Source organism: Lytechinus variegatus, chromosome 3 (genome assembly GCF_018143015.1).
Source record: "Lytechinus variegatus isolate NC3 chromosome 3, Lvar_3.0, whole genome shotgun sequence".
In the NCBI taxonomy this organism is placed as follows: Eukaryota; Metazoa; Echinodermata; class Echinoidea; order Temnopleuroida; family Toxopneustidae; genus Lytechinus; species Lytechinus variegatus.
The window spans coordinates 16304724-16324824 of record NC_054742.1 but is presented as its reverse complement, the minus strand read 5'-3'; the positions used below and the strand labels follow the sequence as shown (position 1 = coordinate 16324824).

The 20101-nt window shown below is 35.6% G+C and overlaps 1 protein-coding gene across 2 annotated transcripts; it reads right to left on the bottom strand.

Moving 5' to 3' along the window:
- Nucleotides 1–6960: 6960 nt before the first annotated feature.
- On the bottom strand, nt 6961–19719 carry LOC121410343 (endoplasmic reticulum membrane sensor NFE2L1-like). 2 transcript variants are annotated; one of them, XM_041602364.1, is made up of 4 exons: nt 19211–19719; nt 11742–12723; nt 9908–10006; nt 6961–9413 (listed from the first exon to the last, which is right to left on the bottom strand). In XM_041602364.1, exons 1-4 carry the CDS (start codon nt 19283–19285, stop codon nt 8773–8775), a joined length of 1797 nt encoding a protein of 598 aa, XP_041458298.1. In that variant the 5' UTR covers nt 19286–19719; the 3' UTR covers nt 6961–8772. The 2 variants fall into 2 exon arrangements, with proteins under 2 accessions (XP_041458298.1, XP_041458297.1); XM_041602363.1 differs by lacking the exon at nt 19211–19719 and adding an exon at nt 13497–14879.
- Nucleotides 19720–20101: the final 382 nt, after the last annotated feature.

Below are 20101 nucleotides of genomic sequence, written 5' to 3'. Positions count from 1 at the left end.
CAGATAATTTGAGTCTGTAATGGACTGAAAGATGCTTGACGGTTTTGTAGTTAAGAAATATCTGGACATTTGGATTGCAGTTTATTTACAGTTGTATTTCGGTCCATTTTCCTTTGCTACTGTAAGTAGTATTCTGAAGAAGATATAAGCTTGGTATCTGATCTGAAAGTATTAAAGTCTTCTTGTTATGACTTATCAGATCTGCTGCATATTTTTTTTTTATTTATGTTTCATGTGTTTTCACATCATCCACAATCTCATATATGAAAATACAGTGATACATGATTATTACATAAAGACAATATTACGTGAAGAAAATATTACATAATCTCTCATTAACAGAGCACACAAAGGTCTTACAACATAAGTTTGAAGCTTGAGTCATTACAAAACCATTATTTTACACTAACCAAAAAAAAAAAAGCTGATGAAAGGGTATATATGCATACAGGTACATGTATATATTATACAATATTTACATAGAATTATACAGAGAAGATGAAACAAGAAAAGAAAGGAGGGTACCCTAGTTCATATAAGAATATATGCATAATTTGTCAAGCAAATATTGGTAATCCAAATTGACACTCTGCTTTTTATCTGATGCAAACTTGGCAGAGCTTTTTTTATCTCAAAATAGTTCCGCGTCTTGTTTGAGAATATAGCCTTGTTTGATGCAGCCTATTACTTTGGTGAAAGAATGATGTAGATAAAATGTTATAAAATCAGTTGCTCAGGGAATAGGAGATGTGTCCCCTCATACCTAAAAAAAATGAATTTCAGTTCCTTTTCTACGAGGGAGAGGAGCTCTAGAGCAAGATGATATGTTTATTTTGGTTATGGTAAAACATAGCATTGTAAAGCAGTTAAAGCGTATAATGTGATATACACTGACAGTTATACAAGTCAAGTCATTAACCACATAGACTTATGTTAGTGGGTAATAGCGTTAGGAGCTAAGAGTGAGCAGATGATAAAATTTTCATTATTTGAAGGGTGAAAATGCCATTTTTGAAAACTATAAAGCTTGAGTAGGATTCTTTTGACAGCAATTACTGTACCCTTTTTTTTCAAAATTTCTGGTGGGGGGGAGTGCTCCTGACTGTTTCTATTAAATGAATTGAAATGAATTTTTTTGTATCTTGATTAATTCTTATGTTATCATTTCGATTTGTGAGGAGAAAAGATCATTTATAGTTCTGTTAATTGACATTTTTGTCTCACCTGCGAAGCAAAGTGAGACTATAGGCGCCGCTTATTCCGACGCGGCGGCGTCGGCGGCGGCGTCAACATCAAATCTTAACCTGAGGTTAAGTTTTTGAAATGACGTCATAACTTAGAAAGTATATGGACCTAGTTAATAAAACTTGGCCATAAGGTTAATCAAGTATTACTGAACATCCTATTAGAGTTTCATGTCACATGACCAAGGTCAAAGGTCATTTAGGGTCAATGAACTTAGACCATGTTGGAGGAATCAACATCGAAATCTTAACCTGAGGTTAAGTTTTTGAAATGTCATCATAACTTAGAAAATATATGGACCTAGTTCATGAAACTTGGACATTAGGTTAATCAAGTATCACTGAACATCCTACATGAGTTTCACGGCACATGACCAAGGTCAAAGGTCATTTAGGGTCAATGAACTTTGACCGAATTGGGGATATCTGTTGAATTCCCATCATAACTTTGAAAGTTTATGGATCTGATTCATGAAACTTGGACACAATAGTAATCAAGCATCACTGAAAATTTTGTGCAAGTTTCAGGTCTCATGATTAAGGTCAAAGGTCATTTAGGGTCAATGAACTTTTGGCGAATCGGGGGTATCTGTTGAATTACCATCATAACTTTGAAAGTTTATTGGTCTAGTTCATTAAACTTGGACATTAGAGTAATCAAGTATCACTGAACATCCTGTGCGCGTTTCAGGTCACATGACCAAGGTCAAAGGTCAATGAACTTTGGCCGAATTGGGTGTATCTGTTGAATTAACATCATAACTTTGAAAGTTTATGGATCTGATTCATGAAACTTGTACATAAGAGTAATCAAGTATCACTGAACATCTTGTTCGAGTTTCAGGTCACATGATCAAGGTCAAAGGTCATGTAAGGTCAATGAACTTTGGCTATGTTGGGGTTTTTTGTTGAATAACCATCATATCTCTGTAAGTTTATTGGTCTAGTTCATAAAAAAGTGGACATAAGAGTAACCATGTATCACTGAACATCTTGTGCGAGTAAGAGTAGTATTCAAAGTCAGCACTGCTGCTATATTGAAACGCGTGATGCAGGTGAGACGGCCAGAGGCATTCCACTTGTTAATTTTAACAAAAATGTTAAATTTGTCTTTGTAACATCCATATACATGTTTGGTCATGATATTTTGGTATTTTGAATACTTTTCCTATAAATTTATTATTATTATTTGTAGAATTATTAGTATAATATATGTGTGTATATATATATATATATATACCACACATTCCTCGATATATACTGCTTACATTTCTTACATTTCTCCAAAGTATAACCATAATATTTTTATCTAGGTACCTGTGCAATACAAAAAAAAACCCTCAAAAGCTTTGCATATACTTGCAAGTATAAAGAATATATTTTCTACACTCTCCTGCCTAGATTCCTTGCTAAAATATATATTCATATTCTAATGAAATTTATATACAAAGAAGAAAATATTGAATTCATATATTGCAATATTAATGCAGTTCATGCAGTTTGGAATGTGTACTTGTAAGGTGAGACAAAAATATTGGAATTCTATAATTATACAAAATGAAAACAGAAGTTTGTGGCTAAGATCTTGTATCACATCTAAGGTCTTGTATCACATCTTGGGTTTTGTCCCATAATAATAGACCAGTTCATAGTTACCTTCAAGGGCAAAGTTTGTACAATTGACCTTTCATTTACTCCATTAGGATAGGCAAATTTCAAAGTAAGATGTTATGTAAGTATTCCTGACACATCAGGATACTGAATAGCACACCAATGAACACTTTATGAAGGTATTTGTTGTATTTCTTTTTTGACTTGGCATATTACTATTGCAATATACTTGGTCAACCGTTAAATGCCAATTGCTTCCAGTGGATCTAATGAAAAGCCCAATTCAAAAGAATATATGATTAATAAAGACATCACAGTCGGTGTGTATCTCATTGAATATTAAACTACCATGTCATTTGAGTTCAAATGACATTCTTCTGATTAAGCATCATGCACAGAATGGAATTTCGAACTTCTAAGGTTTAGATTGAAATATTTATGTATGTCAGTATTACTTTGATCATCTATGTCAACAATGGTAATTAATTAAACTCTTGCCAAAGGAATAAAATCCTGTGTTTATTAAAGGTGATATGTATTGTTTGTATGTCACATTTAGGGTTTGAATTTTTTTTTAAAGAACCTCACCCTTCAATGAACTTTGGTTTGTTTTTCTCCAAATCTCTTTGGCAAAAGTTACTTGAATAACTAATTATAATTATCTGTCTGACCAGTTCTCTGTCTACATCTATGAATTCACTTTTGTCATCTTCTTGTCTCAGCCTTTTGCAAAACTGAGCAATGTTTTTCTTCTGGGTTTTGGAAAATTTCATGAAACATGATGGTTTATGAGTGGAGAATGTCCTTGGTTTTCACAATCATATTCATCCTTTTTGTCATCAAGTGTGTCAAATATGTTATGCAAAGCATCTCCTCCAAAGTGTAATAACAAAGTATGCTTTTGCTGGGGTACAGATATGTTAAACCTAATTATAACTACCTTCAAATCATTTAATCCAAGTCTAACACCTTTCACTAATTGAAGTGTTGTTTCCATGGCGGTCAAGTGGTGGAAGTATTGGCATGCCTTCTATCATATTCATCTGCTTGCGCTTTGAAGCTGACAGTAAGCATTACACAAGATCAGGTATGTGGGGCAAGGCTGCTCATAGGTTATATAGACTGTGCACAAAATCAGGCGGGACAATTTTCCATCAAGGTAGTGGGCGCATTTGGGCTCAGACTCGTTGCCATTGTAGTGTAGCTTTTTGTACATGGAATGATTCAATGAGAGAGAATTCATAGTTACATGTTAGGATGAATTTCAAGTCCTTTAATGAGATAATTCATGATATCGGGCACAATAGATGTTCTGCCTTAGATGGCATGAGAGAATTGAGGATAATATATATGATCTGCCTTCTTTTTCAGTGGTAATCAGATGTTTTTGTTTTAATGTACTATTGTGCTATGTATGAAGTCAGATGCTTAGTTGAAAGAATTTAAGGCATAATGTTACATGTATTGTAGTGTTTATATGTGCTTTATTAGGCTTATTCATGATTTTGAATATTTAGTGTAGAAAATATCCATGTACCAATATGCAGACTGTTATTATGCCGGATGATAAGTTTACATAATAATCTCTTTCTGTCTCCTTGAAATAGATCTATTCATTTGTTAGTAATCAAGGTCGGACTCCAGAAAAATGAAATTTGAAATAAAGCATGTATAGGGGAAGGCGGGGTAAGATAAGCCATTTTTTTGCTTTTTGCATGTCAGGACTGATATGACTAATAATCTTGTAGAAATAAGTATCTTGCCTCAAAATTTCATTCTTGGGAAACATTGTTTACCTCTATGAAACTTTATACTCCCACACTGAAAGGCACTGTCATTTTTTTAAACGAAAGATGTCAAATGGCTCAACTTGCCCCACCCATGGGGTAAGTTGAGCCACCTTTTGGGGGTAAGTTGAGCAGCAAAATCTATGAGGCAAGAACCAGTGTGAAAATCATTTTATTTCAAAGTCTTTTCACTTCTTAATCATATAGAAACACTAAAGTCCGTTAAAACTATAACAGTTATCTTGTGAATTTGGTCCATTAGAGCTGCATATCAATAGCCTTTTAAGAATGATTTGTTTTTATAAATACATTATCATATCAATTACCATGGCTCAACTTGCCACATGTTGACTGCTCAACCTACCCCAGTCCGAACTTTATGGAATATTTTCACATCCACACATTTTTTATGCACCCATCATGTAAAAGACTATGACAAGAATGAAAATCCATACCTGGACTAACAATATTGTCATCTTTTGGATGCATATGGGTTAAATGCATTAATCTATTTCACACTTCCTTTCTTTTTGGCAGAAAGTTGTATTTTTCCCTCTAAAAATCTTCCTGTTTCAATCTTGAAAACAATGTGGTGGGGTTGGGGGTTATGCAATGGATCATCAATAAATGACACCACCCCAATGTCCTCATTCATAATTGGCCAGGGAGTGGCACTGGTGGCTCAACTTACCCCGCCTTCCCCTACATATTTAGTGCTTTTAAAACTTTGTTTCACTACCTTCCTTCCATCAAGTCTTTACACACATTCCTTATCTGTCATTTCCTTTTTCTTATTCTTTCTTTCGCACATATTTTCTTTTCCTAAATTTTCATCTGAGTTGATTTCCCCCATTCCAACATCATTGTTGTGATCAATATATTATTTGATAGTAATATATTATTTGGTATATTTCTTTGTGAAACAGTAAAGCAAATATTTGGTTATTAAAGAAATGTATCTCTGTCGTGTCTAATTGTTCAAAAAATAAACACTTAACCAATGTTATTTCATAGGCATGATTAAAATAGTGGCTTAATGGATTATGATGTTGGAGAACTCTGTGCATCCTATTATTAACTAAAGAATTTATATATTTCCATCTTTCATAAAATGAATGAAATATGTCAACTATAATGTTAGTGTAACTATTAACATAACTTTTCCGTGAAATTGTATGTGTAACAAACTGAAATATTTTCTAAATTCTGCATGAAATTGAAAATAAATGATATATATATTCAAACTTTGTGAATGGAAAACATTGCCTTTGTTGACTGATAGTGAGAAAGAGTAAACAAATGTGAAGATAAAAAGAATGACACATGGAGAGAAAGTGTGTTGGGGGGAGGGGGTAGAGGGGTTGGGAGATAGATAGATGGAGATAAAGTTTTGAGAGAAGGTAAGGTTATATGGGAGGTCAATCTAACATCAAGTTAGTTTTAATAAAAGCAGAAAAAAGAAAGATTAACAAAGGTTTGATGAAAGTATTTCAGGTTACTGGTTAGTACATGTAGCTCATGTTACATGTGTACTCAATCAGAAAATGTATCAATGACCCATTTAATAATCACAATGGAATTTAGATGAAATATGGGGAACTGCTCACATGTGACTTCACAAATTTTTTACTTTGAATATTCTGAGTTTTTCATGGATGGATTTTTGTTCATAACACACTTCATCAGGCTGCTTTTCCTTTAAAAGCTGTAGAGTGAGAAAGAGGTCCATTATTTTTTTTTTTTGGGGGGGACAAGGGTACATGTAGTAGATTTTTTTCTAATCCCACAAACATATCAATAAAAAATTCATAAAAATCGTATGGATACTAAATGTATATAAGTTAGTTTTTTAATCCCTTGCTCAATTTTACATGTGATCTATCCACAAAAATTGAGCGAGATGATGTCACACACTATTCTTTTTAGGTGAATTAGTTCTTGATTTAAGCACAACTTAAAATGAGGAAACTTCAAATGATCAATCAAAACTATGCTTGGTATTGGAGGAAAACAAAAAACACGTTCTCCATAAAAACACAAAAGGAAGTGTGACATTATTGGCTCAGTTATTAGCATTCCACCTGGATTGCGCAGAAAACTGATTAAAAAAAATTAGTTAATAATTTGTTATGCCATACCTCTTCTCTTACTTTCGATTTTCAATGAAAAGAAGTGTCATGCTTGTTTGATTTTGCTCCATTAATTCAAATCAACTTGTTTGGGTTGACCTGGCCTTTTCTTTAACCAATTATTCATAGTAATTCCGGATTCATACATGCACACACACACATACAAAGAAATACAATACAAATTTGATATATTTTTAAAGATTTTATTGGTTTTCTCTTTCTCTCTGCAATAATCAATATGTATATGTACAACAATAGCAGGATTTTCTGTTATCAACACTTCTCTTGCTAATAAAATATTTTATTCAACAAATGCAATCTTTCATGCAAAAATCTTTTCTGCGGATACAAATGAAGTCCTTTTGAAAGTGAAAATGGCAAAATCTGATTTTGAGTACGACATAATAAAGCATAAAATCTGCATGTAAAACTTAATTCAAATCTCAATGTCCAGATAAAGCTTTAAAGGAGAAAAATCCTCATTTACAAAATGCAAGCAGGCCTTCTTTTCTACATGTACATCTACAAAATGAATATTCAATCATGTGATATATTTGTACCAAATGTTGAAACTGGAAAATATTAAGTTTAGAGACAAAGTCTACATGTACAGACAAATAAAATTTACACATTTCCTACATGTATTAATCATTCATCAGAAGTAATTCATGAATGTTAATTCATATCACTTATTCATGGGTATGTTACCCATGTACATACAAACCCCTGAAAACTTAGTAGTAAACCAGTGGGTACAATGAACGGATTGCCAACAAAAACATGAAGAAAAAAAATGCCATGATCATCCCACAAGAATATCTGAACTCCTTCCACTACTGGATAGCTAGTCATAAATAAGTCTTGTCTTCTCTTTTTCAGTCAAATATCATCGTCTATTATTGGAAAACTCCATTGCATAATAATCTTTCTTTAGCTATTTACAAATATGTACATCACAAGAGTTAACACAATAATATAGGACACATTTAGCTAAGCAGAAGAGAAGCCTGTCAAAGCAAGATGAAAATGATCATTATCTCTAATTTGCTATATTAAATAAATCTTCAAATTTTCATGTCATATTCCCCTTGACCACAGAAAATTGAAAGGCTAAGGGGATGTATTCTTGTGTCTATAGGAGGCTTTTGTATATCGATTGAAAATATGGCTTGAAAGATTCAGAATCATTCACAAATAATACAAATATTATATCCTGTCCTGTCAACTTCTCTGACCATAATAATGTTGTGTGAGATGATTTATTACAATAACTGATATTTCTAATCCAGTAAGAAGTGATTTGATAGAGGCACAACAATCATTACTAGTCCCTCCCAGGCCGACCAATCTTGCTCTCTATTAGCTACAGCTGTCCCTAGGAAAACACTGGACTATCAAACACAACTAAGCAATCATGCTTGAAGCATGTGCGTAATGCGACCAACAGATATAAAACAAAACACATTTCTGCAAAAAAATACAATATAGAAAAATACATTCAAATAATGGACCCACATGTACATGAATGTGTAATATAAGCCTTGAAGCAATATAAAACAAAAAAATTATAAACTTTGTGGTTTAAATAACTTGAAATAAACTGAACACTGATGATGCAAGCTGAAAGAGGAAAGCAGACCTGTTTTGCAATCACAATGGTTGTGATTAAAGGGATAGTTCAAACAATGTAAAAAAAAAATAGAAGTATACAACAGGAAAGGCACTACAGAAAATGGGAGGTTAAGTAATTTGGGTCTTTGAATTTTGTGTTTTGCCTCTTGCACCTACATGTAACAGGTATATCTAGATAATTGTAATGATACCAAATAGAGAAATATTCATTCCCTCACTCCTCAGGATAGAACATTGAAAATAACAAAGAAAGAATGATACACTGCCAACAAATAGTGACATAAAAAAAATTAAAAAAAATTTGATAGCATGGAATCATAAGCATATTACAGCTTGAACAGTCTCTGAAATAAGTGAAGTGATTCTTGATTACATTGATTGCTCATCTCTGTCTCTTTGATTGCTATTGCGAGGGATAAGGTATACAGTACCATCAGGCATCTGTTGCAGCGTATAGTCATTGGGATCAACTGGGCTCCCATGCTCATCTTGAACTGAAGAAAATACTTCTTCACAGAGTTCTGCATATCTCTGCTGCATCTCACTAACTTCTTTGTCAATGTTATCACGCTCTTTCACCAGCTTGTCTCTCTCCATCCTCAGCTCACCAACTGTTGATTCCACAAACTGGATGGCATCTATTTTACGTTTACGGCAATTCTGAGCAGCGACTTTGTTTTTCCCACGCCTCCTGATATCACGGACAAGCTGCATCTGAGGATCTGTGAGCTCGTATTTTTTAATCAAGTCATTGAAAGAATCAACGGGAAGGTTAATGATCTTTTCAATGCAGAGTGGAAGTTTTAAAGCCTTGGCACGTTTCTCATCTCGATTTAACTTGGAGCTGCCATTTGTTCCATTGTGGCTCATGTTTTGTGCACCATTGCCATTCTGCATCTGAGATTGTGAAGGTGCAGCATATGAATGGTTGTGTTTCACATTCTCCATCTTAGGGGGTTGACTACTGTAGCTGTTACTGCTTGAATCACTGCCATACTGCCGCTCGTGACCTGTAAATGAAAAAAATGCTATGTAAGCATCAACATGTACACCCAAGCTATGATAAAATTTTACCCAAATACAGGAAGTGTAAAAGCAATACATTGACCACCCACACCATATTTAAGACCATGATAACAAGAATATCATTCTCCAGTAAACTATTTTTAAAATATAAGAAGTAATTCATTTGAAAGGAAATGGATTTGCCTCGTCACAATGAAACTTGTGTCTTTGGGTAATCCATTCAACACTTGTGCCATACATATAATGTCAAATTTAGAGCTTTTGTTTACTCTGGATATGTTATTCCAAACAATCAATTTTCTGCCAAGTCTGTCTCTCCTCCAAATGAAAATAACTTAATACAGTGCACCTACAAAGTGATAACACTACGAATGCTTACTCATTTTCAGTATGATTTAGTATGAGCATGAATTTACAATATATATTTTGTTCATTGAAATAAAAAAATAAGAGAATAAATGCTGTAATTCCAACTGACCTCTTGAAAAACCATATCCTCCAGTTGCACCCTTGAAGCTGTCTTGATCTGAGCTAGATGAGTAACCAGTTGCACCTTCACCTTCAAAGATTGATCCATCTGTTAATACAAAACAGATAACAATTGAGAAAATATAAATATAAATAAAGCAAAGTTCTGACTGCATAATGCGTAATTCTCACACAAAAAAGTTCAGATAAAAAAAATTGTCACATTCTTCCTGGTTACTTGAGAACAAATGATGAAAAAAGAAGACAGTAGTGTCCATCTTGTCCTCCTCTGGTCTTGCTCCTTGTGTATTTTCAAGTTTCATCTCCAAGAGACATGCATGCCAGTGCTCATGAAATCAATAGTGATATATAGGAGTCACTTCTGCAACCATACAACCAACTCACCTAAGCGTGGATAAGCAAACAAAGGCACAACAACCTGTATATACGCCATTGGTAATCCATCCATCGGAAAACAATGAGGGATCCAAACATAAGCAGGAGCAATAAATGAGAATGGTATATTAGCATCAAATCTCTGCATTATAAATGCTTTCGAGCTTTTCCAACATCACAGACTCTGCATAACAGCCAGAAGAAGTAAATACATGTAGCATCACATGAAGTATTGAATCAAACTAGAGCCACGTTTGATATTTGATACATTATTGTTCTGCAACAACGTAAATTGAACACTTTCTTAGCCTGATTGAGTCAATTCAAAACAGCAGCAGAAGAGTAATGAGAACAAAGCATAAGGTTGAAATGGAAACATTCAGCACTTGAATGAGAGAGAGAGAGAAGAATACATGTAAGAAAAGAAAGAAAAAGAATAACAGTACAGGATCAAGTTGCAAGTAGACCTTATCACCCTTCTCCTGAGAATATGTAGCAAGCTCAGCACTCTCACTGACCTTTCTTGACAGTCTCATCAGATTCGGCAAGGATCCAAGTTCCTACTGCATAAAAAAAATTTCATGGTAGTGGAATCCTCCTGGAATCCCATGATAGGTACATAACATCTTATGACCTACATTTAGAGGCCCTTGCTTATATGTGGTAAATGTACACCTACTTTTTGAGAACAAATGTCTGGAATATGATGGAGGCAGTCAAAAAAACCCCTTTATCTGAAAATGAAATAGTCACTGTAGACACATACCAGCACTTTCAACTACAAAGTCTACAATATGCACCATACAATTTAAACCTGACAATATGAGAGTATCTCAAACAGCTTTTCCGTGGTATTAGTATATGGCAAGCAAAATGATAGAATACTGAAATTAATGGAAATAAACATCACTACTGGTTATTGTCAATTCATGAGAGGATTAGAGACCTCTTGCTCTGTGCCTCATCAACCCCTGTCTTGAGCAATCCTATTATCATTGAAAACATAGTGACACTTTGTGTGAGTCTTAGCCATCATATTCAACTTGTTATAAAAGTCACGTTCAACATCAGTAAAAAGGCCTGATCCAAGTCATCCAACAACACACGGAAACAGAAAATGTTAACAACTGAATGAAGACAATTCTCTTCAATTGATCATGTAGCATTTAAAGTTACAAGTAATATCAAATATACAAAGAGTAGGCCTATATTTTTTATAAAAGGGAAAATGTTGGTATGGTAACAACTTTACAGATTGTGAACCTGCTTAGACTTTGTAGGAGGCTCACTTGGTTCCTGTGAACAGCAGGTTCAATGTTTAATTTACAAATTAATTAATGTTAAATATTCATATTTTATTCTTATCTTCAAATTCCTCATAAATACACAATAGTATAGCCAATTAACCTCATTGCTACTGAGTTTTCACAATGCCAACAACAACTTACCACTGTCTTCATCATTCGTCAGGGACTCAGAGTCTTCTCCGAGAGCAGCAATTACATCTTGCATCTGTTCATCAAAGTCCAGATCCAATGGGTTGATTGGATGAGCAGAGCTTGGTGAGTTAAGGAGGTCCATGAGGAGAGAGCTGCTGTTTTCTGCTGTACTGAGGTTGGCAGCAGGGAAAGGTGCTGAGGCATTGACTGCATTCATCTGCAATGTTTGCATCAAGTAGTCTGTCATGTTGTTAGAAGGAGCACTTGCAGTGGCATTCGTAGAGTGACTCTGCGCATCCACATTTGGAAAGTTGTTAAATGAGTCGTTGCGTGTGGGAGGCAAAAGTATAGGTTGTTGCTGTGACTGGGTGGCATTCTGCAAGCTCACCATGCCATTGGTGGAAGCATTTACAGCAAAGACATCATTCAACAGCTGAGGCTGTGACAGTTCAGTGACCTCTGGAACCAGACTTCCAGTGACATTAGCCACTGGTGGGATAAAAAGTGGTTGTTGAGTAGAGTACCCTTCTTGTGTGTTGTTAAGATTTGGTGTTGGCAGTAACTCAGGAATACTACCTTGAAGTTCTGGAATAGTGGCAAGGTCATGCCACCTCTGTTCTGTTTCTTGCTGACTAAGCCCAGGGGAAAGTTCAGATTGCGCTGTGTCTGGTGAATACTCGTCTTCTAGGAGCTGTAAACAGTCTTCTAATGACAGACTGCTTTCTTGTGGAGGCTGTGTGTCTTGAGGAGTTGGAGGATGAGGAACTGGTACTTGAGGTTGGTCTGTTCGTTGCACTTCTTCAAAATCTTGTTGAGGCCCAGGTACGTATTCTCCTGTCTCTCCATCTATGCTGTAATCCCACAAGTCAAGGCCTTGTTTCTTGAGGTCATCTGTAAACCCTGGTTTTAGGTCTGCTTTATAAGGGTAGGTGTCAGGACAAACACCCATATCAATATCCTGTCTCCATAGGCTTTCAATCAAGTCCATATCCTGAAAAATGTTAAAAAATAAAGAGAAAGAAGAGTGGAATTAGACAAATTTCTAGTGAACAAAAAATTCCCTTATGGCAAGTTCCCCCCAGTCTGCGCAGTCCCCTTGTCTACGCATACGCTATCTGCGTTATTCTACATGTAGTAGCAGAAGGTATACAACACAAATTTAAACATGCAATCAGATGTTCGTTAAAAAATCTGACTCAAATTGGTGGAAAAATAATAAATTTTCGGGGTTTCTTGTGACAGCCTCAAATTGCAGTCTTTCTGATAAAAAAATCCCTGAATTGCGTGCAAAGTTCATGGGTGGACAGACATGGGGGACCGTTTTTTTTGTTCAATCTGAAAACGAATGCCCGAAGATTTTCTTTTTCCATAAAATACATATATTTCATTTTTGAATGAAATATTTGGCACACTTACTCCTGATAAAAAAAGGATCTATATAACAAGAATCATTATGTGCGCAGACTTGGGGACCACCATCATAGATTTCACATCTACACACTCACAGTAGTATTTCAAAGACAGTTCCTTTAAGGATATTTTTTTTTATTTCCAGTACACAACTAAAATATTAGTTTGTCATTTCACAGATTACACAGAACCAGTACTCTTACATTAAATCTACTCAATGGTTTTGTTTTGCAAAGAAATGGTCTTTTGAGAAGAATCTTCCTAGTTGAAGCTGAACACTTGAAGTACAGATCATTACTTAGTAAAAAAAAAAACAATTTCACTTTTTTCCTTTTACATGTAGATCTCAAGTACCTCAATACTGAGCTCATCTGAGGGTGTTGGGGAGACAGAATGTGACTGCCCCACAGCACCTTCCAATCCTGTATCCATCTCTTCAAAACCTTCATCACTATCACTGTCATGATGCATCGGCTGTTCAAGGTTTCCACTATTAATATTAATGTTGACATTGCCATTTGTAGGGTTTGTGGGTTGTTGAGCAACCATCAACTGCCCGTTTGACCGATCATTGGACTCTAATTGATCCAACAAAAAAGTTGTCACTTCCACTCTTCTCCTTGAGCTGGAAACAGATGAAACTCCTTCATAGAGGGAATCAAGTTCTCTGAACACTGATCGATCATAGTAAAACGAATCTCTAATAATATCCTTTGTTGAATGTGTTTGTCCAACTGAATTATATAAATTATGGAATTGCGTCTCTGTTAACCCAACGCTGGGTCCTAAAATTGTATCAGAAAACCCTGAGCTTGTAACCAATATATCTTCTCTTAAATAATCTGTCCAATCAATTCGAAGAACACTCAACATCAATGCTATCGCTAGCACCGACTCATATGGAAGTTTTTTGCGAATCATTGTGCAAGTTTCAAGGATACTTTTCAAGATTATCCAAGTAAGATCAGTCACAAAACATTGATTCTTAAGAGTGTCAGCTGTGTAACTCTACTGCCACATCGTCACTCGTGTCCCATCCCTTTGTTTTGTGATGAAGTCTGTCCAGCCGTGGTTAATGGTTTGTGAAAACAAAGAACGCTGAATGATAATGATACCGCCCGGTCAAGCGGATTTACATGCGCAGGCAGTGCAGTGCACATGGGGGGTGCTGTAGATCTCAGCTAGCGCTCGATCGACCGACCAGCAACGCACATTAAACATAAAACGAATGAGCACTCCTTTGTTTCCTCATACTATAGGAAATTTAGATTAACGTCAACAACTTCCTTGGCATGATAATAAGACCTTCAAAATTTAAGTAATTTTGATAGATCTCGCATCGGATATTGGCATTTACAACAGAAAAAAAAAATGTGTGTGCTAAGTCCATTCCTATTTTCATAGAAAATCGACAGCTCCAAGCCAGAATCCAGGCAGGGTGAATGAATGGAATCACAGCCAACTAGAAGCATGGAAACAACACAAAAACTGACGACTCATCCCGTTGATAAATTTTACCGGCACTCTTTAGAAACCACTTTCCCCAATAAATATGAATTTTCCACTCTGCTTGTTAAAATTGCTGCAATTCTGTATGATACTAATCATCGTATGATCGCAGAAATCACTCTCTCATCAAAGGACAAAGAAATTAAAGCCCTCAAACAGGATTTTCTCGACTCAGAAACAGCGGTGCATTGTCGTTCTAATGGAATTCACCCGGTAGTAGATCTTATGGCCGCGCCGTAATTGCATGCTGCAGGGTCAAATCTAGCATGCTAAAATTAGAAAATGAGTAATGGAACACGTAGGTTCTCGAATGATTAGTCTGAGTTCTCTGATAGTAACACGCTGAAGATGTATATGATTTTAATACGAGGTGTTAATCTTGTTGAAATTTGTGGTCAGTCTCAGAGTAATAGATTTCTAGAGCATTTCTTAGAAGAATAAGAACATTATTTTCAATCAATTGGGGCAAATTATGCGTCAAGCGGTTCAATCTTCTTCAATGCTCAAGACAATACACAAAAAAGTCTGGATTCTGATACTACCACATTTTTTGTTACGGGCTTTGTTTACATGTACATTCTTTATGATGAGAAATTTTGGCCAATTACCGGTGGTGTATAATAGCATGGAACTAGGTCCATGATAAGTGCTGGGCGGAAGGGGGGGGGGGGGTTGTCATCGAAGAGGGGTTATAATAATTTCAGAATAAGTATCGTAATTACGCCCCTATGCTTCGATGACCACTGATTTGGTAAAATTCGTATTAGTCTTACAAAAAAAAACATGGCGTCTCATCACCCGCATATATTCTCACGGTTTCGGACTCGTGACTTCTCTCTTTACTTACACAACGCTTCTCAAACAGAGTATAAAACTAACTAAACATTATGGTGTGGGATACGCAACGTTCATGTAGATCATAAGACAAACTCAGATCAAAGTCCACAAACAATCAATACTAGACTGAAGTAAAGTTCTATTGCATGGCCGTACACAGAGAAGGAGGCAGGACTTGGCAACTCATTGAAGTTGTGACAATTTACATTTTTAATTGAAAATTTCCACAAATCCTTCAATTTCACTTTAGAAAATGAAAAGAGCGCCCCAATGAAAAACTCGGTCGATCCGCTACCATATGACCATGGTCATTTGGTAATTTTGCCGGTTGTCTCAATCTGAAGACTAATGCAACCAACCAATGCAAATGAACATGTAGTTGGGGCATAGGCTTACTGCCCCGCCCGCGTGTAGGGCCAGTTTGGTTGGCAGATATTATCTTATTTTAAAAATAAATAATTAACAAATTTGGTTTTGTCACTTACTTTGTGTCAGAGGCGTAATGAACCAAATATTTTGAGGGGCCAAACATAGTGTATGGGGCAAACTTCTTAATGAGCCGGGAGCGAGAAAAAAACTACATGATTTTGTGATAGATTTTTGACAATTTGTTTTGAATATCATACTCCACCCGGGATTCATCCAATTTCTTTCCTTTTCTTCTTTTATTGTTTTGTTTTTTGTTGTGGAGATGTAGGGGGCATGGCCCTAGGCCCCTCGAAATTCCCTAACGCCGCTCCTGAATAACGGGATGGTTTTGAAACATTTGAGAGCAGAGAGCATTTAAAACATCACAGGCGGTGTCGGATGCAGAGGGAGGGGGTTGCATGGGGCAGTCGTCTCAATTAGCTAAGTGTGCGTGTGTTGGGCGGGGGACGTAGCATCTACATTATGAACAATGCACGTTGGTACTAAAATCAGGATACCTTGCCCCTTCCCCATATCCCAATTTGGTGCCGATCAGTATCTGGGCGAGAATAGAGATACAATGTTTGAAGCCAATAAAATATGACGAACTTAATTGATACTGAGCTTAATAACCCGACACCTGAATCAGGTAACCTGATAGAGAGCCTGAAAATCACCTTGATAAGTATTATGTAATGGTCGATCACAACACTTTCAAGAGTGACCATGGTGACTATTTAATCTATATACATTGACTATAGTATGGACTTCAAGTGGTACATGTACTCAGACCACGGTCAACTCATGGGGTAACAGTAATAAAGTTATGTAACATTACTATATACTACACATCTAGATATAGGTCTATTAATGATAAATCGATTAGCATAATGTACTTTAGCCCTAATTAATGGGCCTTAATAATAATAAAATTGTTGAAAACATGCTGGGTTTATTTAAGTCCAGAATTTAAGTCTTAGGCTTTTATGTCACTAAATATATTTTTGTTGCTTACATTCATCATGAGGTATTGGAGGTATTGAGATGAAAAAAATATAAGAAAATATATACATGATTTTAGGAATTTCTTCTGGGTTTTTCAAGAGTGATGCAGTGGGAATAATATCACGGAATCACAGCTAAGATAGGCATATTCCATGAAAACCATTGACTAAAATTGCTATCAAAATCGTGATCAAGTTAGAAGAAATACACAATTAGTTTCATATCGCTGATTATTACACATCATAAGAAGGGAGTTATACACCGGATTTCATTGGCCAACGCCCCTCCCCCTTCTTCAATGGGATCAACAAATACAATTATCATTTAATAAGTACAAGTCCTGAGTTTTATTTGCACAATAAGACCAATGATCATTGCCATTATTTGCAGCCATTGTTTGTTAACTCTGCAGGAACAATTGTATTACCTGATAAAACTTAAAATTTAATAATTGACATTTACAAATATTTGCCTTTTGAACTTCTCACCTAATGTAGTAAATAATTATTTAAGTGTGATTCTATGTGGATTCAGAATAGACCGTATACTGAGACAGGGAATCCAACCAAAATAAAAGCTTGGTTTTAGAGGAAAAAGAAAAGTCAGACAAGTTGATTATTGAAATTTGATCCGAAAACAATAAAGTGGTGATTTTTTAAAAAGTTGCAACCATTGGTAATCAATATTACGGAGACTTCAAAATGGCCGCATACGTGATGTCATAGTATCAAAACAGTAAAAGTAAGGAACGGATTACTCTTCCATGTACATGTACTCTAATATATAAATGGATAAAATGTCATTTTTTTCTTTCACCAGGACATAAAACAATACACTACCAGGGTTACTGCCCCAGGGGAATGGAAATACCCAGTTGCCAATTTGAAATAGTCTTCGGATCTCAATTTTAAAGCATTCATTTTCTTATAGCTTCTCGATTTCTCTCAAACTTTCACCATTCTGTTTTATTTATTTTCTATACACAATGGTTTTTTTATACCAAGACTGGATTCCTCTTTAAATAGAAAAATTGAAAAAAGTAAGCTCTACTTTACAACTGTACTACTACTGCTACTACTACTACTACTACTACTACTACTACTACTACTATACTACTACTAACTACTTCTACTACAACTACATGTACTACTATATATACTCAAACCACTACTACTCCAACCGCCACTACTACATATACTACTACTACTACTACTTCTACTACCACTACTACTACTACTACTTTACTATGACTACGTACTACATGTATATACTAATACTAATACTACCACTACTACTACTACTATATTACTTTTACTATGACTACTACTATATACTACTACTACTACTACTACTACTACTACGACTACTTCTACTATACTTCTACTACTACAACTACTACTACTTCTATAATATACTCCAACCACTACCACTTCCTCCTCCTACGACTACTGCTGCTACTAGTATACTACCTTATACATTGACTGTTATCACCGTAGTACTCAGTAGGATAAGCACCATGCAGCAATGGCATGCAGTATAGTACTGGTACAAGTATTGAAGTAATAATAATAATGATAATAATACATGAGATTTGTATAGCGCACCTTTCATCTTGATTAGCACAATTAACTGGTAGTAGTAGTAATAATAGAAGTAGTAGTAGGGTAGTAGTAATAATAATAGAAGTAGTAGTCACTAGTAGCAGTAGTAGTAGCAGTAGGGTAGTGGTAGAAGAAGTAGTATAGTAGTAGTAGTAGTAGTAGTAGTAGTGTAGTTGTAGAGTATACAGTAGTACATGTAGCAGGAGAAGTATCAGTTGTACTAGTAGTAGAAGTAGTAGTCACCGAGTCGGAATAGTCAGTAGTATTTATTTAGTCAAGATGTCGTACCGGGAGTGCCGGAGTGGTATATCTCATGCACGGGCTACTACCGGGGGCTATAGAACTGCAACTGTAGATAAAGCAGCAGAAGCATGCAGCAGCAGTTTACGTACGCCGTAGGTCACTATAGGTGGACCGTATGTATTAAAACACATAGGATCAGTATTCAAAATAAAGAATTAAAATTTATCTCACACTTACACAAAACAAACTGAAGAAATTTAAGTTTGGGGATAGAACTGGATCATATTTTCATGATTTAGAATTTTAGATATAAATTGAAGAAACTGATAAGAATAAAGTGCAACTGCCCTCATATAGCAAGATCATTCCTTCAATCTCAATTTTATGTCTTTACTGTTTTCTCTTTTTTACAAAATTACCTAAGTCTTGATTAAAATAAGGATCAAAATCTGCGAGTCGACATACCTCTTGAGGATCAAGTTGTGGTAGTGTTTTCTGGAGCTGTGGGACAATGCCCATTTCATCAAAATCAACATCCATCTTGAAGAATTATTTGTTTCTCAATCAGGCGACGAAAGTGTCAAGATACATTAAATAAAATGGTGGAATGTCACAGAAAATTGCAACGTTTTAGAGTGCTGGTACCGGTAAGAAGTGTATTGAGTACTGAGTGTGACACACGTTATTCACGGAATGTACACGAAGAGAATATTATACCACTACACTCAAATAAAGGTGCATATAATTCGAATGGTGTCTACGACAGTTATAGCAAATCCACAGCCAGAGATGTATATTATATTGTTCACAGGCACTTAAATTGTTTCCTTTAGTCCGTTGATGTATCCAAATCACTTTTCCCATAAGTTTGTGGTAATTAGGGGGCTTTTCCCTGTCTGGTTCTGAGTGGCCTACGGAATTACGACGGTATTTTTACTCCGTGCTCCTCCTGACTGACATCGCGCGCGCTGCTGATTTTACAGCTGAGCCAAGCAATTCCTGTGCACACGACACGGTTTGTTGACCCGCGGGTCGTGGTCTCTTTAATATGTAAATGAGGTTAAGGTATCGGCATTTTGACCAATCGGCAATATCAACGATGACATCATCTTCATCGCTGATTAAAATAAAACGACGAGCCTTCTGTGACGTCAATACTCCCAAATTTGGATTAGAAATCTCTCTCTTGTGTCTGTAAATTACGTGTATTGTTATACTTACCGTTGTATTTCATACACGAGAACTGTTATTGTTTTGAATAAATCATGTGGGTTATGTTTACTTTTGTTGGTACACTTTCAATATTCTATAATCTTTGGTTACAGTTCACCCGTGTTTGGATCAATCAAAAAGTTA